Raw genomic sequence first — 24,568 nt, 5'->3', positions numbered from 1 at the left:
CACAATCTCAAGAAAATATCCATTTCTGGACTTGAAATCTGGGCACAGTAGTCTAAACAGCTCACTCTTCCCTCTTGGTTCCCTTTTGAGTTCACCTGTGGTTTCTGCATTCGTTTAAACACCAGCAATATGAGGACTGAGAAGCAAAGGGTCTCTACAGGGTCCAGGACCTCCGTATTTAACAGAAGAAAAATCATGACCATGCAACAATAATCCAAGTAAAGGAATCAAAACCTACATGGCTTCAGAAGATCAAGATGACTTCTTTTTCCTCACAGTGGCTTATGGTTCAGTGTGTGCTACAGTCCCTCACTATATTTGAAAAGTCGTGTGAAAATAGATGTGTGAAAGCATTGGCTCTGGGAGACAGATCTTTAAGTGAGGAACATTGAGAGGGAATTGGCATATTTTTGGTGTATGCTTCCATTGAAAACCATTTCTGCAAACATTAAAGAATCAGCACTGAAAATAATCTGTAGGTAGCATTGGATTTCTGTACACCCCACCACTCATTAAGGACCCGGAATCACACAACAAAACCAAATATTTTGAATAGCTCACTTTATTTAGATTGTTGCTTTGGGTTTCGTTTTTCCTTCTTCGGCACTTTGAGATTCTTCTCTTTTGTTTTTTAGATATGTGTTTTATTTTTATTTTTTGAAGCGGGGCTGCTCCCTCCTTATCTCCCTCTCCCCATTTCCTCTGTTTAAAGCCCCATGTTGTACATTAAAGTGAGTCTGCCTACATAAGCTGAAAGAGGTCCATCTTAGGTATTTGTACTTTTTTTAGGAGATGAAAACCCGGAAATATTAGCTAAACAGAAAGTAGAATATATGATTTTTGTTTCGGCACTTCTAACACCCTGGGCTTGCAACAAATGCAAAGAGCATGCATGTGATCATTTAAGCACCTGTTAAGGTGAATCATACCTGCCCAAAAATAGGATGCTCTGGGTTTTGTTGTCTCTCAAAAGGAAAATGAAGGGGCGATCAGCTCTGATTTGAATTGGCATGCTTGTGGTAGAAACGCCCACCCCAGTGGCAGCTGCTGCCTCTGTGCCTTCTTCATTGACCACGACATAAGATTTATGAATGGCCTTGGACACAAACAGGTTTTTGCTTCCTGACATGCCGGACAAATCAGCCTTTCCTCGTGTGAACACATCTGTCATTCCTAAAGCTACCAAAAGTTTGTTGAGCTCATAAGTTTCTTCCAGCTTGAACTTCGGCACATAAATGTCTATCTTTTGCTTTTGCATGTTTTTCGAACTGGTCCATTCTTGAAATTTTGCATAGGTGAGTTCCTTTTCAACCTGTCAAGTAAAAATAATAATCAATGCCAATTAAATATCTGCCCCCAGAAAAAGACGTGGGAAAAATAGAAAGACAAATGTTTATTTATTAAAGCGTAGACAAAGAATATGTCTAAAAGCTCCACTATTGTTTACACCCTCCCCCCAAAAAAATGTTTTGGAAAACCATTAGATTTGTCTGTGAAAATGGTGGTTTCTTTAAAAAAATATCGGTGGAAATGTTTTCACAAATGCGGAGAGGAGAATCCTTAAATTCAGCAGCATGTATTGTCTCTGCTTTAGAGTCCTTGATTTAACTTCTGTTTTAAAAGACACAATGGGCACATTCTGGGTCACTGAAAAGTGTACTAATCCTATACACATTTCCCAGGGCATAAAGCCCCAAGGAGAACAATGGGATTCTATGAAATTGCACTATAAACATAACAGTCCAAACCTCCTTTGTGCCAAGGGTGTGGTGTCCCTCTGTCCCACCTATCAGACAGAAGTTGCAGAGTAATCAAGAATATGGTTGTTAATAAGACCCCTTGTTGCAGACCCATACAAAGATGGTAAAGGTAAAGGGGTAAAGGACTTCTGGACTGTTAAGTCCAGTTGAATTCGACTATGGGGTGTAGTGCTCGTATCTGCTTTCAGGCCGAGGGAGCCGGTGTTTGTCTCCAGACAGCTTTCCGGGTCATGTGGCCAGCAGGACTAAAGCGCTTCTGGTGCAACGAGACACTGTGATGGAAACCAGAGTGCACAGAAACACTGTTTACCTTCCTGCTGCAGCACTGGTATGCTTTCAAACTCCTAGGTTGGCAGGAGCTGAGACAAAGCAACGGGAGCTCACCCCGCCATGTGGATTCGAATATAATAATAATTTATTATTTATAGTCTGCCCATCTGGCTGGGTCTCCCCAGCCACTCTGGGCGGCCCCCAATCAAGTGTTCAAAACAATACAGCATTAAATATTAAAAACTTCCCTAAACAGGGCAGCCTTCAGATGTCTTTTAAAGATAGGATAGCTGCTTATTTCCTTCACATCTGAAGAGAGGGTGTTCCACAGGGTGGGTGCCACTACTGAGAAGGCCCTCTGTCTAGTTCCCTGTAACCTCACTTCTCGCAATGAGGAACCGCCAGAAGGCCCTCGGCGCTGGATCTCATGGGGGTGGAGACGCTCCTTCAGGTATACAGGACATCTGACCTTATAATCTGCAAGCCCAGGAGGCTTAGTGGTTTAGACCACAGCACCACCTGTGTCCCTGGGCATATCCAAAGATACACTAGTATTAACAGACATTGACAATGCAGGCCTACTGGATTGCCCTGCTCTACGTCTGTTAAAATTACAAAATAAAACAGAATTGGCAACTGACAGGACAAAAGCTACAGTTCATATATCTCTATATTTCTCCAAGATTTCTTCAGTTGACTAATCAGTTGAACAATTTATTCTCATTGATCAGGTTTTTTTTAAAGCAAAGTATGTATGTATGTATGCCTGCTACAAAGTTTTGAAAGTTGACTTCAATTCCTTGATCCTTTTCAGAAATCAAAGCAAATTACCTGGTGTGCACCTCCTTTCTTGTCTGGCAGTAGAATGAACATACTCATCTCATTCTTATCATAGGGAAGCTCAAGTATTTGCAGTGATGGATTTTGTATATAGGCCACATTGAATTCACCTTCCTTATTCATCATTGGCACATTTTTGCTCTGATTCTGTAGTGAATAAAGCAAGTAGTTAAGCATAAAATGTCATTTTTCGTGTGTGTAAAAGAGGTGGCTATAAGCCATATGAAGTACTGAGTATAGTAGGATAGCTGCAATGATTTCCAGTGTTGTACCTTTTTTGTTTAGCACCTTCGAACATCGGACCACTCTGGTATAAAACACAAATGTATTCTGTATCCCCAACGTACAATGCAATAGTCAGAGCTGGCCCACCAATGAGGCAGGATTATTATTATTATTTATTGAATTTTATACTGCCCTATGCCCAGAGGTCTCAGGGCAGTTCGCATAAAAAGATCACAGTATATAAAATAAAAATAAAAGCAATAATACTCCCCCCCAAAAAAGAGCCACATTTTAAAAGGGCAGAGGATGTCAGTCAGATCAACCAAAGGCCTGCCTGGTTAAAAAGGAATGTTTTTCCTGGCACCTAAAGGTGTATAGGGGATGCGGGTGGCGCTGTGGGTTAAACCACAGAGCCTAGGACTTGCCGATCAGAAGGTCGGCGGTTTGAATCCCCGCGATGGGGTGAGCTCCTGTTGCTCGGTCCCTGCTCCTGCCAACCTAGCAGTTCGAAAGCACGTCAAAGTGCAAGTAGATAAATAAGTACCGCTCCGGCGGGAAGGTAAACGACATTTCTATGCGCTGCTCTGGTTCGCCAGAAGTGGCTTAGTCATGCTTGCCACATGACCCGGAAGCTGTACACCGGCTTCCCCGGCCAACGAAGCAAGATGAGCGCCGCAACCACAGCTTTGGACAGATAGCTGGCCATAATAAATGGTGTTCCCATCTCCACCAGCTTTTCGGCATATTGTACCTCATTTATCCAGAAAGGTGCTTCCTTGGTGAGTTTCTTATCAAATTGGGACTTCCAGTTTCCTTTAAAATATATAGCATTCGCTAAGACCAAGATAGTTGTTTCGTCAATAGATCCACTGGCCATCAGGTCCTTGATTTTACCTTTTTAAAAGACAGATTCAAGGCAAAATATTTAATAGTCAAAATGACAGTGAAATTTTCAACCGTGTTAGTGTGTAACATCTAAAACATGAAGCTTATCCACCATTATAGGGTTCATTACTTTTGTATATTTTAGAATTCTGTGGGCTGCTCAGTTCTTCTGGGAAACAAATCTTTCAATGCCATTCAGTTTCTCAATCTTCAATTACTTTCCCACCATTTTAGCATTTAGCTTGTGGTTTATTTTTTTAAAAGACCGCATGAATATTTGTATGCATTTTTTGCTTGGAATTTTGCCTCAAACACTTTTTTGCAAGCAATTTTCTTCAATAGAACACATTCTTGTATGTCATTTTCACTAACATGCATTTTTTTTTGCCCACCTTTCCTCAATATATATGTTTTTGTATGCATTTTTTGGAATGGAAAACTGCAATCAAAAAATTGTAGATGTGTGGATTTCAAGTGCTAGATGCATTTCTGGTCCACATGTTTGCATCTGAAGTATGAATTAGGTAAGTTCACATTAAAATGTAAAGTGAACAAATTTCTCCTATATCCCTTTCCTTAGCTGATCCATTTCCAAATAAGTGAGACATAACTTCTGTTCCTTTACCATTTGTTTGCTTTTCAACCCAAGTGTTAACCTCATTTCTAGCTTCCTCTGGTTTTTTCTCAAAGTCCACTTTTTGCAACTCAGCATGGTACATCTCCTTCGTGCAATGTAAGAATTGCTGTATAGAATAATTAAAAAAAACATTAATGCAATTATTATTATTTAAACAATTTCATTGAATTTGTATGACATCCCTTCCTCCAAATCAGCCCAGGGCAGCAGAAGCTATGGCTGTCATATACATGTAATAAATGGGAATTTATTGTTTGGTATGGCATATGAATTTCCCCATGTTGCTCTCCTACTACTAGTTGTTTAGTGCCTGCTGTTGAAGAGAAGTAGAAAGCTTAGTTAAAAAGAAATATAGAATACAGTCATACTTTGGACGTCGAACGGAATCTGTTCCGGAAGTCTGTTCGACTTACAAAACGTTTGAAAACCAAAGCGCGGCTTCTGATTGGCTGCAGGAAGCTCCTGCAGCCAATCGGAAGCAATGGAAGCCCCGCCGGATGTTTGGCTTCCAATTATAGTTCACAAACCGGAACACACACTTCTGGGTTTGTGACGTTCGGGAGCCAAAACTTTTGGAAACTAAGCTGTTCAACTTCCTAGGTACGATTAATACTGTGGGATTTACGGAGCCATTTCCCTATTCAGAAGCAGTAGATGGTTCCTTTGCTTTTCCAGAATGTTCCTCAAGGAGGTGCTGTCTGGACACTGAGCGTTGCTCAGATCTTCTGGTAACTGACAGTCTGGAGGTGAGACACACGGAGCTCACTGTGGTGAAGCCATAGGTCCATTCTGCTTCTTCTGCTGCACACCAAACTCTCTGTGCCTTCCCCTCCCTCTCAGGAACCAGCAATGTTGCTCAGTGTTCAGAAGCCAGGTGAGCAATGCTGTCCTACCTGAGCCACCCCATTAAACGCTACTGTGCTCTTCCTGACTTATGTCAGCCTTCATTTTCTTTCATGAAACTTCCCCCTCTTATGTCAGACAAAGATGGAGTTGAACTCATTTGTTGATTTAATATATTTGTGCCCCACCTTTCTCTCAAGGAGAGAAACTTGTTGAGCATGGGCTCATTTGTACAATATAACTTCCCCTGTGTCTCCTCTCCCCGCTGTGTTTCCCCCACAGTGCTTCAGATCTGCTTCAGAAATTTGGGGTAACTCCCAGAGCAGATCCGAGGTGCAGAAGGGAGGAGAGACACTTCTGGTGCACAAGTGTGAATCATGCACTGGCTTTGTTGAATACAATGCACAGCCTATTATAGATCAATAATAACAAACATTTTTATTATTTAAATGCTGTCCATCGGACTGGGTTGCCCCAGCCACTCTGAGTGCCTCCCAACAGAATATTAAAAACAAAATAAAACGTAAAACATTAAAGACCAAACTTCAAGGTCCCCTGGCCAGAACCCCTCTGACATGATTTTATATCTCCTCGCAGACACAGATGAGTATGTGACCTGGTGTGTAGGACTCTTTGCAACTGCCGCTAGCAAAATTAGAGCAAATTATATAGCCAAGGTAGCCACCAACTGTAAAGGAGATGAATTTATTTGACCCCATCTACATCAAACTATATTCTATCTTTATCACCAAACTCTGAATATAATTGCACATTGTATTAATTAACATTTTTTAATATATTAGTGGCCATGTGATAATTTTAGCTTATAAATTTTATTGTTTAATGTCTTAATTTGTATATTAAGGTACTTTTATAGCTCTGTTTAGAGTAGGTAATGTCTTGATAATATAAATGTTTTATGTTTTTTGTATCAATTCAGTATATTTTCTTTTAAATATACATAGCCTTTGGCTATGTGAAATAAAACTGACTGACTGACTAAAGACCAAACTTCAAAGGCCCTACAACTGCTCCCATGTACCATTTAAAACACCTTCCACTGTCAAGAAAAGAGATACTAAATAGGCATCAGTAAAAGGAAGCGGAAGCATTGCTATCAATTTCATGTGGTCTCTGCTGCTCATCCAACAGCAATGTGTCTACATAGGGAGGAGCATAGAAAGTGTTCTTCCTTACCTGTAGAAATGTGTATTTCTCTTCTCCATAAAGCCTATTGGCAATGCTCAGTTCGAAATTTTTGTTATGATGGTTGATAGCTGCTAAGAGCGCTTTGAATTGGACGTGTGGTCCTCCCGGTCTGTCGCACTGTGTATCCTTTAAATAGCAAAGGCTGTTTAACAGTACATTGACATTCTCGTAAATATGTCTCCCAACACCCTCCAAACCATTACGTGGACCAATCCCAAATCCGGAGTCAAAGTGAGCAGATAATGGAGAAATTGGGGGCTCTTCTGAGTCGTTACCGACTCTGGGGTTGCGGCACTCATCTCGCTTTATTGGCCGAGGAAGCCGGCCTACAGCTTCCGGGTCATGTGGCCAGCATGACTAAGCCGCTTCTGGCGAATCAGAGCAGGAAACACCATTTACCTTCCCACCGGAGCGGTACCCATTTATCTACTTGCACTTTGACGTGCTTTCGAACTGCTAGGTTGGCAGGAGCAGGGACCGAGCAACGGGAGCTCACCCCGTCGCGGGGATTCGAACCGCCGACCTTCTGATCGGCAAGTCCTAGGCTCTGTGGTTTAACCCACAGCTCCACCCGCGTCCCTAGATCCATATTATTCCCCCCCCAAAAAAAACCCCTTAGTGAAACAGAAATGATATGCCAGTACTTTTCCAGCCGAGCCTGGAGAGCTTCCAGATCCAGTGACCTCATTGAAGTGAAGGACCTGCAACACAAAATGTGGAATGAGAAACCACAGATCTACTCCAAGTCACTTTGCCATCTTCTTTTCATCCTCCTCCAGTACAATGAAAACACTTCATTTGAGCAGGGGGCTTATTGGAGTTTAGGACAGGGGTTGGGAACCACGTGTCCCTGAGCTGTGATAACACATCTTGCTTAGCTTCATGGAGAAATGTGTGTGTTTGTGTAGAAATCTCTGGCTTTTGTGGGGCTAGAATATCGCCTACGGTACAGAGTGTTGGGATACTGCCAGGGAGATGGAGGCATCAGGCAGACCTCCAAGTCATCTCCAGACCATCCCGTGGAACAGCACCAGTCAATTAGCAACACGAGCCTCAGAGACATTCCAAGATACTCCACACCCTTTCAGCAGAGTCTCCACAACGAAAGGATGCAGACAGGAGAGCATATTTACAGCTTTATTCAACGTAGATCAGAACAAAGGAAAAACATGACTGCTTGCCTCCGTGTCCAGGAAAACAGCCAGAACAAAAGCTATATACAAAACGGAAGTTCCCAGCGAGAAAGTAAACAGGCATGTGACACACAACAATCATGCCTGACTCTTTTAAGGTGGAACGGAAATTTCCTAACACAGAGGACAGAGTCATATCTATCACCCTGCCTTCTTTTCCCTCTGACCCCGCCCACTTTTGTCTCTGGCCACACCCAGCACTGGCATGCAACCCCTCAGAAAGTTTCCCACAAGGGAATGCTGCACTTGTACTGAAAACCACTTCCCACAACTGCCAATGGGTATCATATAACTAATAGTTGGTCCTTCACCCGACCTCAAATTTTTTTTGGGGGGGGGAGACTCTTTTTGGGGGGGAAGCCAGTGTGGTGTAGTGGTTCAGAGCGGTGGACTCGTAATCTGGTGAACCGGGTTCGCTTCCCCACTCCTCCACATGCAGCTGCTGGGTGGCCTTCGGCTAGTCACACTTCTCTGAAGTCTCTCAGCCTCACTCACCTCACATGGTGTTTGTTGTGGGGGAGGAAGGGAAAGGAGAATGTTTGCTGCTTTGAGACTCCTTCGGGTAGTGATAAAGCGGGATATCAAATCCAAACTCTTCTTCTTCTTCTTCTTTCTCAGAGTCAAAACTAACACATTTCCTTTTTATCACAAAGGAACCTAATGAAAGCCATCAAGGAGGAAGAGTGGCTAGCAGGAGAAGATTCCACATGGTTCAGGAGAATCGGGTGGCCATCTTTTCCCTAACTTCTTTAAATGGGTCTCCTCTGACCGGGACTCAGTCAACTACCACCCATTGTATTATCTGATCTTTGAAATAGGAGGCATTTGCATAATATGACACTTGGCATACACACAGCGGCGGTGGTGGGGTGTTTCCTACCTTCTCCATCTGCTTAGCAGTGTCTCCTCTGGCTCCAAGATAGACCATGCCCAAAGCGGCTGCAATGCTCATGGGGGAGAAGAAGATGTTCCCCGAAGTGCCGTCAATCTTCTTGTGTAAATCAAAGGCAAATTTGTTGATTGCATCCACAAGGGTAGTCATGGTGCTGATTGTGATATCTGGGACAAATATCATCAGGTTAATTCTTCTGGTGGACTCCTTTGTATATAATCCCTTCTTATTGGTCTTATTTTTGTCTAAAGGATGAATATCTCCATAGAAAGGTATTCACTGTGCCTTCAATACCACGTTACTTCAATTTTATTTAAAACGTCTACACTCCACCTTTCTAAAAAGCTCAAGATAGAGAATACGATCTTGATGTCAGTGTGGCTTCTAAACACTGACTTGAAATGTTCCTTGAAAAAGTTTTGCCCTTAACAACAGGCTTCTTTATAAGGCAGGCTCTGGAGGGAAGGTTTGTGTGTGGCGTACAGGCTGTTGCTCTGGCCAAGATGGCTGAAGAGCAGGGCGAGATAGAATGATTCTCTGTATATAGTTTTATTTTACTTTATTAGACCAGTAGTTACATAAGTTAGATAAGCTGTAGTGTGAACTTAACAACAAATACTCTAAGAAGGACCTGTTTTAGCAGGACTTTCTTTTTTTATATATAAATATTTATTCAATTTTCCAATTTTATACAAACACAAAAAGAAAAAGAAAAAGAAAAATATTAAAAACAAATCAATTTCGATAACAATTTTTCAATAACATGTTTCTTTGACTTCCTCATACCTCCCCTTCTTGTTTTCTAGTTCAAATTGTTAATCCAGCAAATCCTAATCTCTTAACATTCCTTTTAACTAACACCTTATTTTCCAGTCAACTTTTTAAATTTTATGACTTAAACAATATTAATCCCAGTTCTTTTTATCATAACAGCTAGAGACCACATAAGTTCAATCCAGCATCTTTCAAAGTTCATTAATTTTGCAATATTTCTGTAAATAGTCCTTAAATTTCTTCCAATCTTCTTCTGCCGACTCTTCTCCCTGGTCGCGGATGTTTTAGCAGGACTTTCAATGCCGGTCAAGTTTTGAACTGTCAACAGTTCCAGTCATAAGATCCATATTATTTCCTTATTATTTAGTTCAGATAGGTTTCCTGGAGCTTAGGGGCAAGTGAATGAGATTCCCTGACCTCACTGCCATATTACTCCAACTCATTCCCATCCCAGGGAACACAGTGTCACCACCACAAAGAAGACACTGCTTTTTGGGGGGCTACATATGTTGCCCCCTTCCCCCATACAAATAAACAAATAGATGAGCCTATGTATAAAGTATCTGTGCTAAAGTGATGTCCACCTTTTTTGGGGTGCTGTGTTGATAATTTTTTTTAATTGACTTATAAAGTATGTATGGAGAGGTAACCAGAATAAGTGCTCTTAAAATACATTTCTTGAATTTGGTTCCTCTCCATGGAAATCTAGCATTGTACCACCACCCCAAGCCTGTGTCCCTTAGATGTAAATATGGATGTTCTAAGATTGAAAACCCTTCCTCAGTTAACAGAAGAGAGAAAAGTCTGTATGAAGCTTACCTTTTCCTCTGTGGAAGTGATTCCAATGCAGCTGATGCACCTTCTTTCGAGGCACCACTATTTAAAGCTGGAGAATTGCATAAATCAAAGAATTGTTTTTGTTACGCACAGGTGCAATTTGGGAACTTCCTGGAGAATGAGTTCGTGGTGCCGGAAATTGCAAATGAATCTGCAATAGCAAGCCAGATTGTCTAGAGCAGCAGACTGAGGAATCCTGGATCTACTGGTGTTGCAATTTGGGAATAGAGGTGGGGCAGGAGCTCCTGCGCCTTCAATAGAATTTCAGAAGGTGTAGCTTGTCACGAAAAGGTCATCTGAGAAGCATTTCCAAAACAAAACAGAAAACCCTTCCTCAGTTAATAATCTACTCGTGTTGCAACTTGGGTTTATATTTCAGCTTACTTGGCAGATCAATTGCAGAAGAAGTTGAAACAGACCAGAAAGTTCATGAAAATAGGAAGGTTTGGAAAATAAGGCTGAGAAGGCATTCTGCCAGGTCAATTCCCTCATCCATTATCAAATCATGGATGGTGTTGGTCTTACTAGTCATTGACCGGGCTTTGCACAGCACTACCTTAAGGTCATGTGGGACACCCTTGTTGATACCTGTATCTGCCTGGCCAAGACCTGACACAGAGGCAAGGGTAGTCTTCAGATAGTGACTAAACCTGACTCCTGAGTAAAAACATAATCTGATCCTAGTGTAACTCTTCCTCCTGCCCATGATCACTGAGATTGAGTGTTCCATTGTCTCTGCCACAGTGGTGACTGTCCCAGCCATTATATTGGCTAGGGTCCACTCCCGAGGAAGCCCTGACCCTCTCCCCTTAAAAACAAACTTAACTTATACAAAAGTAATGAAAAAATGTACATATAACAATTTTTAAATGATTTTAAAAAAAATCTCCAACCCCATTCAATCATTCAAACTGGGAGGTGGCGGGGAAGGTGTTTGCTGATCTCAGATCAGATGTCTGTATAATTTTATTTGTGTATAATGTTGAATGAGTGGACAAGAGGGTTTTTGGCTTGTATACGGTGCTGTAGGGCCATGAGACTGGGAACTAGGCCGCCATCTTGGCTCTGTGAAGGCCTGGCCCCCTTAGCACTCCCATCCTAAATCTAATTTCTCTCAAGTAAGTGTACCACAGAGACGCACACTAAAGCATGGCAAACGTGTGGTGAATACCAGAAGTCTCTAGAAGTATGGCTTTGCTGACTGGGGCTGTGTAGGTGTAGTCCAAAAAGTACCTGGAATGCACCAGCTCCAAGACGGCTACTGTCTGGTGAAATATGGTGCCAGCACTTTATTTACTCTCGGGCACAGTATCAGAAGTGTTAATGAACAGTAAGCTCAATTAGTTGGGCCAGGATGTTTGAGGTCAGAGAAGCCAGAATTACTTCATGAGGAAACATAGGAGCCATATAAGCAAACAACTGCCTCGCCCCAAGCTGAAGAATATCACTGCTCATTGGTGATGCCCACTGGTAACATTCCCAGATGTCTTTGGGGGACACCAAGTCTGCTTAAAGTTGTATGGTACTGTTTTAACCCTAGATGGATCCATGGACTGGCCAAGCCTAACAAGTTTGGTTTGTTTCTCCTTCATCTTGTTTATCCATGAACTGGCAGGCAACACGTTCCAAACAGTCCTCTTTCTGGAGAGACTGTACACACTAAAGAGGCTTCATTTACTCGCCAAGTTCTAGGTGACCACCCTTCGCTTTCCCTCCGGTGTGTTTACTCACTCAGTAATTTTACACAAAACCTAATATCGTTTATGGCTTTTTCATTGGTCTCTTTCTTGTTTGATATTCCTCTTGTCTAAAACCAATAAAAATGATTTTAAACAAGATTCCAGATTTGGAAAGATTTCAGATGCTTCCAACAGTTTGCTTCAGATTTTATCCTTTTGAATAGTGCAGGGATGGGGGAGAATTTGAGCTGGCTTATGTTTTTGCTGTGGGTTCATGCTGCACATCAGCTTTTAGCTCAGGGAAGGGTGAAATGCACTGCAAAGCACTTTGCATGTTTACGATGAATCATGGTTTGAGGCTCTAAGGGAAACCTGTTCTTGTGACAGCTGATGAGAGGCACCTCCTTTGAAAAAGCAACTTAAAAGAGCTTGAAACAATTGCCAGGAGCGACACTTAAACCTGGAAGTTGTAAATTCTTTGGAGCTTTCAGCACTAAAGAAACCACCCCATTTTGTAAGAGGAATTTTGTTCCTCTTTTGAGGACTATGAAGGAGGACTGAAAGAAATGGAAATGTTTTGAGTTTTCCAGGTTGGGTTGAATTGCCACTCTTAAAATAATGATCCTGCCTAGATTTTTTCCTCTTCTCAACAGTATCCCCTTGCAGAATTTTCAATGCTGGCAAAAAAATGTTTGATAGGTCAGTGGGGCAGGTTACTCTGTAAATTGACTTTGTATCACGGGATTAAGGAGGGGGAATTTGGTATGCCTCATTTAAAATTAAATCATGCAGGGGAAGAAACCGAGGATAAAATATAAATTGTTAACGGAGACTAAGGAAAGAGGTGGCTTCTCTGTGCCAGATTTGAGATTATATTATGAGGTGTCCTGTCTTTGCTGGCTCTGGGAGTGAATTGTCTTAAAGCATGTGGATATCTTAGACTTGGAAGATCATGATAATAGATTTGTTTGGCATGCATATCTATGGTATGAAAAAACAAAAGTGCATAAAGGTTTCCTAAACCACTTGGTGAGAAAATCAATTTACTCAGTGTGGGGAAAATATAAAAACTTACTGGAACAGAAAACACCTTGGTGGCTCTCTCCATTGGAAGCAAAATCTCTGAAAAAAGTTAATGCTAAAAGTGAGTGGCTAAGTTTCAGTTGGCTAAAGTGGTCAGAACTGATTCAAGAATTCGGACAGGTAGCAGGTTTTAAGTTGAACAAGATGAAAACTAAGGTTTTAGAGAAAAACTTAACTGTGAATGAGAGAGAGATTTTTCAGGAGGAGACAGGACTAACATTGGTTAAGAAAGTGAAATATTTAGGGGTTAACATGACTACCAAAAATGTGAATTTATTTATTGGCTGCCCATTGGGGCTGTTGACAGAAAACAGGGAGACTAACAGAAGGTGGCACCACAGCCAAGGGCAGGCACAGCTACAGCCAATGACTGATCACAAAGGGAAACCTTTCTTGCAATTTGCATCCCAAAATAATAAAACATTTCCCTACACAACCCCCAGGATGGATCTGGCTGAAATTTGGCACAATAATTCCTCTTTGGAGGAAGGAGACAGGATTAACATTGGTTAAGAAAGTGAAATATTTAGGGGTTAATATGACTGCTAAGAATGTGAACTTATTTAAAGACAACTATGAAAAATGTTGGACTGAAGTGAAAAAGGACCTAGAAATATGGTCAAAGTTGAAGTTATCACTGTTAGGCCGAATTGCTGTGATAAAAATGAACGTATTGCCAAGGATGCTGTTTTTGTTTCAAACATTGGAAATTTTGGACAAAATGGACTGTTTCAAGAAGTGGCAGAGAGATATTTCTAGATTTGTCTGGCAGGGCAAGAAGCCTCGAATAAAATTTAAGATATTAACTGATGCCAAAGAAAGAGGTGGATTTGCCCTGCCAGACCTTAAACTTTATTATGAATCAGCTGCTTTTTGCTGGCTGAGGGAATGGCTGCTTCTTGAAAACACTGACGTGTTGGATCTAGAAGGCTTCAATAATGCATTTGGCTGGCATGCATATTTGTGGTACGATAAGGTAAAAGCACATAAAGCTTTTAAAAATCATATTGTTAGAAAAGCATTGTTTAATGTTTGGATAAGATATAAGGATTTGTTAGAAAAGAAAACCCCAAGATGGTTGTCACCAATGGAAGCGAAGGCACAGAAAAAACTCAATATGGAGGCCAAATGGCCGAAATATTGGGAAATTCTGGAACAAGATGGAGACAGAATAAAATTGCAGAGCTTTGAAAAATTGAAAAACAAAGTGCGAGATTGGCTCCATTATTACCAAATAATGGAGGCATACAATTTGGACAAAAAAGTTGGTTTCCAGGTGGAAAAATCAAAATTGGAAACAGAATTGTTAGATCCAAAAATCAAGAATTTGTCAAGAATGTATAACTTGCTGTTGAAATGGAACACTCAGGATGAAATGGTGAAATCAGCTATGATTAAATGGGCACAAGATGTTGGACATAACATAATGATGGTTGACTGGGAACAGTTATGGACCACAGGTATGAAATTTACGGCATGTAATGCCCTAAGAGAAAACTTAATGAAAATGATTTATAGGTGGTACATGACACCAGTCAAGCTTGCAAAAATTTACCATTTGCCCGACAATAAATGTTGGAAATGTAATGAGATTGAAGGTACATTCTTTCACCTTTGGTGGACATGCCCAAGGATTAAGACATTCTGGGAGATGATTTATAACGAAATGAAAAAGGTATTTAAATATACCTTCCTGAAGAAACCAGAGGCCTTTCTCCTGGGCATGGTCGGCCAATTGGTGCCAAAGAAGGATAGAACTTTTTTTATGTATGCAACAACAGCAGCAAGAATACTCATCGCGAAGTATTGGAAGACACAAGATTTACCCACCCGGGAAGAATGGCAGATGAAGTTGATGGACTATATGGAACTGGCGGAAATGACTGGCAGAATCCGAGACCAGGGAGAAGAGTCGGTGGAAGAAGACTGGAAAAAGTTTAAAGACTATTTACGGAAATACTGTAAAATTAAGGAATGTTAGAAAAATGTTGGAATGAAGTTATATGGCTTTAGTAGAAATGTTATAAGGAATTAAGTATAAATAGATTAATAGAGTATTAAAGGAAAAAATAAGGTTAGAATGTGTTAAGATAATTATAGGACAGAAAACAGAGGAAGATGGAAAGGAATTGCTGAAACAATTAACAGAAGTGGAATACAAAAAGGGAGGTGTGAGGAGGTCACTGAAATAAGTGAATGAAAGATAAGATATTGAAATTGTTTGATGTGTTTTAAACTGTTTTTGTTTTGTTTTGTTAGTTTAATGTGTTAGTGTTATGTAGTGTTTTTGTATTGTATTGTATTGTATTGTTTTTTTTGTAGTGTTTAAATTGTTGGAAAAGTAATAAATATTATTTAAAAAAACAAAAGTGGGCTAACTGGGGACATAACTGGGCTAAATTGGCTAAGGGGACTGAAGTAGGCCACTTTAGTCACTTTAGCCCAGTTAGCCCCCTAAGTCTCCTTAGCCCACTCCAGTCCCCTTAATTCCCCTTAGCCCATTTAACTCCCCTTTGCCCCTTAGAACACTTGGCCCACTTCAGTCCTCTTAGCCAACTTAGCTCACTTTAATCCTCTTGGTCTACTTCAGTACCCTTAGAGCACTTAGCTCATTTAAGTTCCCTGAGCTAGGGGTACTTAAGAAATCATACTCTACAATGAACTCCCTTGCAAATGAACACTGCAGAACAATTTTATTAAATGCTTTGTTTATTGAAACATGGCCAGAGAATGTCTCAAAAGCTATATGAAAAGGTTTTCATGTGAAGCAGCCAGGCTACAGTTCCATGTCGATTTGTGTGATCCTATACATTGTCTAGGGGACGCGGGTGGCGCTGTGGGTTAAATCATAGAGCCTAGGGCTTGCCGATCAGAAGGTCGGCAGTTTGAATCCCCGTGATGGGGTGAGCTCCCATTGCTCTGTCCCAGCTCCTGCCAACCTAGCAGTTCAAAAGCACGTCAAAGTGCAAGTAGATAAATAGGTACCACTCCGGTGGGAAGGTAAACGGCGTTTCCGTGCGCTGCTCTGGTTCGCCAGAAGCGGCTTAGTCATGCTGGCCACATGACCAGGAAGCTGTACGCCGGCTCCCTCGGCCAATAAAGCGAGATGAGCGCCGCAACCCCAGAGTTGGCCCCAGAGTTACCTTTATACATTGTCTACTCAGAAGTAAGTCCCATTGAGTTCAAAAGAGCTTACTTCCAGGCAAGTGAGTCGAGGACAGAAGCCTCATGCCAACTTTTGCCTTTCCAATTCAGTGATAGCCACACAAATCTATTTCAGTTGCTCAAGCTGAAATGTATTATGAAGCAACAGGAACACTTGTACCAGGAAGCAGTTTCCACACTAGTGACATTTTCCTGCCTCCAGGTGCCATCTCTGCGCGCTATTCAAAAAAGAAGAACTGAGGTACAAATAAGTGCCGTTTCTTTCATCACAGTGCTATATTGGAAGGATGGGGGGAACTGAACAGAACTAAAACTGCAGATTACACAGGAGACCAACTATCAACCAAGTGGACTTATTCTGGTTCTCTCATTCATATATATATATATATATATATATATATATATATATATATGAAAGGAGGAAAGAATATATATTCTCTCCTTTTTACATTTTTTATGTTTTATATTATTATAAGTTCTTAGAGTATTTTGTGCAAAAATTCAAACACATTGTTTAAAAAATTCCTTTCAGAACATAGGCATTTCTGTTTAGGTGGTTGCTCTGAAGTCCTGGTTATCTGCTCAAAAGCTAGGGCAATATTCAGAGGTCAGGGCTGGATCTAGAAACACCAAAGAAGGGTTTCAGTTTAAAGCGTTGTAAATTTTAAAAAGGGAAAACAGGTAGAGAAACACAGGACTCCATCTGGTGGCACAATGCTATATCGCACATACAAGACATATATATCGCTTTTTCTTTAGCAGTCTTGCTGAGTCCTAGGTGGAAAGATATTCTTCAAAAAGATGTAAAATGACTGAAGAAGGTATTGCAAAGAGGCAGGGTAGCAATCCTTTAAAAAACCATTAACATACTATGAAAAGTAGGCCCACCACCACACAAAAAAAGTTTTCTCTGACCAAAGAATATGAGGCAAAGAGTCCTATAAAGCATTTCCTATATCTGTTTTCCATTGACTTTGTTCCACGAATCAGAAATCTTCCTTTATTGTGGTTTTGCAAATCTGCCGAAAACAAGTATGCTTTGGGTGCATTTGTGAAGGACATAAAAGAGGAAAGGATGGTTAGCCAGAATCTCCACAGGTTCCCGACGTGGACGCCTATCCTTGGGGCAATGGACTGCCTCTGCTTCTTCACCACCCTCCTCATCAACCTCAAATAGAGCATTGTGGATAAACTGAGTCAGAACCACGTTCTCTGTTGTAGTTGCTCCAGAGAAATCTCCCTTTTTTCGATCAACCAGGTCGATTTCAGTTCTCTTCTCTGAGCTGAACTTGGGAAGAGCCACTTCCACCTCTGCAGGCTTCAGATCACAGGATAAGTCAAGAAGATGCTCATGGCTTAGTCCACCTTCCAGCTAGAGGAACAAACACAGAAATGGCAGTGATCTCATTTCAGTCCCTGGTTGAATCAAAGCAATGGTGACCACAATAGATAAGTAGGTAATAGTACGTCCTTTCACAACAATATTATTAAATCCATATAAGTGTTATGGAGAAGAGCATCATGGATATTAGTGGCCGCCGAGACCATATAACACCAGTCCTGAAAGACCTACATTGGCTCCCAGTACACTTCCAAGCAAAATTCAAAGTGTTGGTGCTGACCTTTAAAGCCCTAAATGGCCTCAGCCCAGTATACCTGAAGGAGCGTCTCCACCCCCATAGTTCTGCCCGAACACTGAGGTCCAGCACTGAGGGCCTTCTGGTGGTTCTCTCGCTGCGAGAAGTGAGGTTACAGAGAACCAGGCAGAGGGCCTTCTCGGTAGTGGCACCGCCCTGTAGAATGCCCTTCCATCAGATGTTGAGGAAATAAACAACCATCTGACTTTTAGAAGACATCTGAAGGCAGCCCTGTTTAGAGAAGTTTTTAATGTTTGGTGTTTTATCGTGTTTTTAATGTTCTGTTGGGAGCCACCCAGAGTGGCTGGGGAAACCCAGCCAGATGAGCGGGGTATAAATAATAAATTGTTGTTGTTGTCGGCATAGGAGCAGGAATATGATTTACCTGCTGAAGAGCTTCCGCACTGCAGTCTACTGGGAGCAATACAAACAAGCTCATTTCATTGTTTTTGTAGGGAATCTCAAGAACCTGGACTTGAACATTGCATAGGTCAATTGTCCCTGCATTGTAGACACCCTTCCTGTGCATCAGTTGCACGGTATGACAATCCTTCTGTAAAGAAAAGAAAAGGAGTAAATATTTAAAAAGAGCAAAGGAACTTATTTTGCTTTAGGAGGTTCCTTCCTTCCCCTGATTCTGAATATCCAAGTTATAAAGGTGAGATTGACAACCCAAGAGACTGCCTCTGGTTTGCTGAAAAAGGGAGAGATGGATAAAATGGGCGCCATCTGTCAAGCACATCTTTTTTTTAGCAGCCCCCTTGGAAGAAGAAGAAGATATGCAAGATTGAGGGGAGAGGCCCAATATCTTCTGTTTATCCTGGATGAATAAATCTGGAAGAAATATAATGGTAAGGATCGCCCCCTAAAATGCAAGAAGTAGTGAGCCTTCTAGTTCTTTGCAAGGCTACATGATTCCCTCAAACTCCCAGAATGAAGAGAGAAGATTTTTCTCTTCCAAGATTTCAGCATCAATCCTGCTGAAATAAGTTATAATGAGACTGGTGGTTAGTGGCCAAGTGAAACTCTGTTGTTACTCATGGGGCTTTAAGACATCTAAGCCTAGTTGTGTGGGAGCCATCATCTAAAAAGGGTTCAGTTCAGCACTGCAGAGCCTTCCTTGCATCAAGTATTTCAAGTGACTTCCATCGAGACGCTATTGGGGCAACTGAACTCCCATGAAAATCAGGCAATTTGGAAGTTGCAAGGCTACCCACCTACTTGCTCTCATTGTCTCTGCACAACAGAAGCAAGGAAGCAAGACATATATTTACAACTCACCTCATCTGCATGATGTGGGTAAAACGGGGCTTCTTCTGTGAGCTCTTTGTCAAATTTCACTTCCCATTGTCCTTTGAAGTAGAGAGCATTCACCAACAGGAGCTGAGCAAAGCAATCAAAGCTTTCCTTGGGGAGAAGATCCTTGATTTTACCTAGCAAAGAAATGGATATAATAGGGTTAAGAAAAATATCCAGGTTTTTGAAATATTATATTCCATAGTATCACTTCAAATAAAAAGGAGTGTACAACATGTATGCTAGCTATTTATGGAGGGTAACTGGAGCAGCTTGAGTAGATTAATTAGATTAAGTACTTAATTATACCCTGAGTGGTCCTTTGGGGTGCTTTAAGAAGCAAATAAAATATCATGAGCACCAGTTTTCCTTTTACCATGTTTGGAGGACAGCAGAGGCAACAATGGTTTCTTAGGTTATTCTTGGAGAGTAAAATAGATTTAGATGCTGATTTTTAGATCACTCAAATGAGGAACAACAAGTAGAAGCTTTCCTTTCACAAAAGTTGTCAGGAAGAATTTGTTAGTACATTGTGTGGTCTTACCATGTGTACGGATTTCAACCCAAAGGTTGATGAGTCTCCTCACTTCCTCGGGGGCATTGTGCAAATCAACTCCATCCACTTCAGTCAGGTACAGTTTCAGAGCACAGAATATGAATTTCTAGACAGAATTAGAAAAACTGAATCCATGTATCAGTAAATTTAAAAGAATAACAAATCGGTTATAACATCCAGGTTCGTCTCTGATTTGAGATTACAGTGGTACCTCAGGTGAAGTACTTAATTTGTTCCGGAGGTCTGTACTTAACCTGAAACTGTTCTTAACCTGAAGCATCACTTTAGCTAATGGGGCCTCCTGCTGCTGCCATGCCGCCGGAGCATGATTTCTGTTCTCACTCTGAAGCAAAGTTCTTAACCTGAAGCACTATTTCTTGGTTAGTGGAGTCTGTAACCTGAAGCGTATGTAACCTGAAGCGTATGTAACCCGAGGTACCACTGTATTAGAAGTACAGCTTCATGACCTCAAAGGTTTTGCATAATAGAAATGTTATTATTGATAGCCTTCTGGAAGCCAGCAGAGATTTTTATTGATAGGCTTCCTTCTTAACCACTGGTATTTCTTAACTACCTTAGATTTGCGGGTCCTTCCCTACTTTCAGAACACTGGGTTTTAGTTGTGGAGTACTTCATGCAACAGGTAATCATTACTGTAATAGTTCCCTCTGGTGGCCTGGGAATGAGGCACAGCTTTGACAGACACCAGTAGATGATGAACCCATTTATGTAGAATATAGTCAATTGCAGGTTGCAATGTGCACTTGGTTCTCACAGTGCAGTGGAGCACCCACAGGGGCCAAGATTAGAGTTACCTGGATGAAGGCAATGTCCTTGTTTCCATAGAGCTTGTTGGCAAAGCTTAGGGTATAGTTGGCGCTGGGCTCATTAAGAGTCGCAAGGATTTTGCTGAATGCTGTATGGATTCCTTCAGGCTCCTCACACTCGTAGCAGGGAACATCCTAAGGATTCAAAATAGAAGGTTAATTCTCAAGACTCTTGGCTGCTAATCTCATTATTAACTTCTCTGTGTCCCGAATACATGCAAACCAACAAAGCCAAGCGACCGGATTTTTAATTCTTTATCGGCAAAGCGCTCAGTTACAGCAGCTCCTAATGTGCAAGAGTTTCAGATGATTTCACGCAATGTATTACTATAAGATCCAGTGAAAAGTTGGAAGGAAACACACAAATCCAGATTTAAAATCCCTGCCCAGCAGTGAAATTCACTGGATGACCTCGGGTCGGTCACTATATCTGTAACATTGATCTAGATCAAACTTCCCAAGTGTTTCACAACTTAGGCATTATGGCAAGGCTCAGAGCAAGGAGGTGTGTGGCAAATGTCTCATCTGTTGTCACAAGGTTTTAAATGTGATGGTTTAGGATGGGTTTTCAGATTGGGACAGCTAGCATCTTTATTCTGTGCCTGCAATGAAACATTTCCGTCAATAGGTTCTTCAATTCCAGTTCAGTTAGAGCAGGTGCATCCAGCTCCTAAGAAACTGCGATCTACTCCCAGTATAAATTAAGTGGCCGTGATCTACCCATTGTCATTGGCGTTTGGGGGGTGGGTTGACCAGAGTTGTTGAGCTTCTTTTGGGAGGGGAGGGGACAGTTGTAGAGATTTTTTGGGGGGGTAGACAGAGTTTCTGAGGTTTATTTAGGACGGGGGCGGGGACATTACTTGCCCGTGATCAACCATGATTGACCAGGATCACGCAGATGATCTACCTGTCGATTGCGGTCGACCTGTTGGACATCACTGAGTTAGAGGAAAGGAATAAGATATCTTCACTGGCAGAAGATTGAGAATCGTGGACTCAGGGACAGAGAATTATAAAGCATCAAAATCGAGATGTGGAAAATATGGAAACAATGAGGAGAGACAGGACTGAGATGTGGAGAGATGCTTCAGAGATCCAGACCGTGAGGAGCTCCAAAAAATTAATAATTATAATTTGGACTATAATTTGGTCTTTTTTATTTTAGTTTTTTATTTTAATTGGAGTATTATGATTGGATATATTAATTGGATGTTTTTTATTGGAAAATCAATAAAAATGATTAAAAAGAAATCTTCATTGGCATAAAAACACATGAACCTTTCAAAACGTCCCGTAAACCGAGGGCTGCATTCAACTTAGTGCTAATTATCTCCTTGTATGAGCGGAATAACTTCCACTTGCACATGGGACTTTCCTCCCTCTTTTCACCTGTGCCAACCAAATCTGTTCTGGTCCCAGCTTTAACCCTCTGGAGCAGATTTGGGGGTGGCATATTTGGGATATGCCTGGGGAGGAGGGTGGCAATCCCAGTGCACAAGCAAAGATCGTTTCATTTCTGCAATTATTTAGTTAAATACTGCCCAAGATTGCACTAATACTGCAGAGGAAGATGCAGATATTTGTATATTCTTGTGCCTGTTTCACTTGAGTTTTACATTTGACTATTTTGCCGCAAGTGCATTTGTGGAAATGATGTCTGCACTCTCATGCGAAGGATTGATTGAATCCTCTTCCTTCAAATATATTTTCCCCCAAAAGGCACGGAATTTGATGTTGAGTTTAAACAGGAGAAGATGCTAATAAGCCACTTGGATTCAGGGGATAGGGAGAATACTCCTAAACTTTATTTAAGCAATCTTGTACGTACATTTGATGTTCTTAATCTGGTTGATGAACGTCCGAGACTTTTGGCTGCTTCCAGATATCTACTCTTTCTGGTTTTGTCACTCTCCTTCACTTCATCCCAGTGAAGGACCTTGAATGAAATGGGAACATGGCTTCAGTTGCATAGGCAAAATAACAGCAGCACTTAAGAACTTGAAATATATGGTTTCCTAGGTCTCATACACCACAAGGTGTCACTGTCAATCAAACACAGAGTAGATCTCTGCTTGTATCTCAAACTTGTGAATGATTTGACATGTTTGGAACATCATATCTGAACCATGCCAAATTAATGATGCAAACATCCATTGAGCTTCAGGCAACCTGAAGTTTGAGTTAATATTACGTCCAGTTGATAGGAACAAGTCACATTGGGATTGAGAAACAGAGGAAAGGGATATTTTCTACATATACATATATTTCGGGTTGCGATATTTCAAAATCCGGACACAAAACGTTTCCTTTCCTTTTTCTTTTCTGCAAAATCGCCAAAGAAAAAGAAGCTTGTTAGCTATTTTGGGTGGAGGAAATTCGGCCCCCAAAAAATCTGGTTTCCCCAGACATTTTGACCTATTTGAGAAACAGATTGCATGCACACCATTTTTAATGGATGAATCCTGGCTATGTCCAGGATTTTCCAGATGTATGGCAGCCCTACATATATTGTCTATGAAGCGATTACATTTCTACACATTTATCAGCTTTTGTACACAGCCTTTCTTCCAGGCATGCACATTCTAAGACATCCTCGTTTAAGATGCTACTTTAGGATTGTAATGAGAAAGTAAATGTTCAGATTGAAAAAATAATCAAATAGGCTCAGTACATATGAGGAATCCCTTTGGATTCAGAAATAGCATTTCTATAATAATTTTCAGAAACTGATCAACAACTTTCCCAGAACGATCTAGTTGCTTACCTACTATTGCAAGACTGCAAGACTCTAAATGCAGTTTAGATCTGGATCTCACAACTATGGGACCTAATATTAATGGACAAACTGACACAACCCATGTGTGAGAGAGTTGAACAGACAAGAAAATCACTGCTTTTCAATCAACCTGGGATAGTTTTATTACATATGCAGCATCAAGAGTAGTTATGGGCCTCTAAGTGCACATGGAAACTTGTTATAAACACCATAATTCATTATAATTTGTTATAATCACTATAATTCAGTTTAAGAACTGAAATGACTTAGAAGTTAAATGTAATTAAATAGATATCTGGTGCCTCTGTATGTGTGGATGGTGGTTTGTTCAATACTAATTTTTGTTTAATTAAGAAAAAGAAAACGGGGAGAGGGAATTCAAATGAATTATGATTATAACAATACAGTGGACCCTCTGGATATGAGTTTAATTCGTTCCGGGGGTCTATGTGCACCCTGAAAGAAGAGGCACTGTTTCTGCGCATGGACATGGGGCAAAACCCGGAAGTATACACTTCCAGGTTTGCCGTGTTCACAACCCGAAAGTTACGTTACCCAAAGGCAATGTAACCCGAGGATCCACTGTAACGGTAATAATTGGTGTGGACCAGTGATGGGAAGCTATTTGCCAGCGAACCTAGTTTGAAGGCTGCAGCTCTTCTGTTTGATTACTCTCACCTTCTCGACCTCAGCTGCCTGTTCATTTCCAGATGCATAAGCACTCAGGCCTAGAGCCCGGATGAGGTTCACAGGGGACAGCAAGACATTGTTATCTGTGAGCTCTTGGGCCACACGGTGGAAAAAGTCAACAGCAAATTTAGCACTGGCTTCAGGCAAGGTGGTCATGATGGAATTAGAAGCCCTAAGGGAAGACCAGAATGAGTCAATTTTTACAAGCTCTATCATACTGTGTATGTTTTGTTCCTGCTACTATACCCGTTCATCAAAAACAATTTTGAAGAACTACCTAGGATAAAAGAATTATTGTGAAGGGGTCTGGCTGCACTCCTTGCGCAAGACCCCGCTGTGGCACAGCGCCCTCCTGAGTATGCGCATGCCCCCCCAGCTCAACAAACTCAAAAACCCAGACAATTCATGTAAAATCAAAAAATCTGTCCAGGGGCCACATTGGGCGCCAAAAAGAGGACATGTCCAGGAAAACCCGGACTTATGGCAACCCCAAA

The 24,568-nt window shown here is 41.2% G+C and overlaps 2 protein-coding genes across 2 annotated transcripts; both read right to left on the bottom strand.

Annotated features, from left to right (window-relative positions):
- Positions 1 to 544: 544 nt before the first annotated feature.
- On the bottom strand, positions 545 to 8,917 carry LOC310767105 (leukocyte elastase inhibitor-like). Its single transcript, XM_083623987.1, has 7 exons — positions 8,743 to 8,917; positions 7,314 to 7,370; positions 6,658 to 6,795; positions 4,606 to 4,723; positions 3,847 to 3,989; positions 2,862 to 3,017; positions 545 to 1,312 (listed from the first exon to the last, which is right to left on the bottom strand). Exons 1-7 carry the CDS (start codon positions 8,902 to 8,904, stop codon positions 914 to 916), a joined length of 1,173 nt encoding a protein of 390 aa, XP_083480113.1. The 5' UTR covers positions 8,905 to 8,917; the 3' UTR covers positions 545 to 913.
- An 8,116-nt stretch (positions 8,918 to 17,033) lies between these two features.
- Positions 17,034 to 24,233, bottom strand: LOC310767102 (serpin B3-like). Its single transcript, XM_083623981.1, has 7 exons — positions 24,063 to 24,233; positions 22,437 to 22,544; positions 20,597 to 20,743; positions 19,770 to 19,887; positions 19,211 to 19,362; positions 18,315 to 18,482; positions 17,034 to 17,664 (listed from the first exon to the last, which is right to left on the bottom strand). Exons 1-7 carry the CDS (start codon positions 24,228 to 24,230, stop codon positions 17,293 to 17,295), a joined length of 1,233 nt encoding a protein of 410 aa, XP_083480107.1. The 5' UTR covers positions 24,231 to 24,233; the 3' UTR covers positions 17,034 to 17,292.
- Between the last annotated feature and the right edge of the window lie 335 nt (positions 24,234 to 24,568).

Source organism: Podarcis filfolensis (genome assembly GCF_964270895.1).
Source record: "Podarcis filfolensis genome assembly, chromosome: 7".
In the NCBI taxonomy this organism is placed as follows: domain Eukaryota; kingdom Metazoa; phylum Chordata; class Lepidosauria; order Squamata; family Lacertidae; genus Podarcis; species Podarcis filfolensis.
This window is presented reverse-complemented; position numbering and strand designations above follow the sequence as displayed.

Bases quoted from the DNA above. Each gene is read 5' to 3' on its own strand.
- LOC310767105 (XM_083623987.1), bottom strand. From the start codon at position 8,904: ATGACTACCCTTGTGGATGCAATCAACAAATTTGCCTTTGATTTACAC. The intron at 7,371-8,742 runs GTAGGAAACACC...TTTGTGTTGCAG, and splicing joins CTGCTAAGCAGATGGAGAAG to GTCCTTCACTTCAATGAGGT. The intron at 3,990-4,605 runs GTAAAGGAACAG...TCTTTTAAAAAG, and splicing joins GGTTGAAAAGCAAACAAATG to GTAAAATCAAGGACCTGATG.
- LOC310767102 (XM_083623981.1), bottom strand. From the start codon at position 24,230: ATGACCACCTTGCCTGAAGCCAGTGCTAAATTTGCTGTTGACTTTTTC. The intron at 19,363-19,769 runs GTAAGACCACAC...TTTCTTTGCTAG, and splicing joins GGTTGAAATCCGTACACATG to GTAAAATCAAGGATCTTCTC. The intron at 18,483-19,210 runs GTGAGTTGTAAA...TTTTCTTTACAG, and splicing joins ACCCACATCATGCAGATGAG to AAGGATTGTCATACCGTGCA.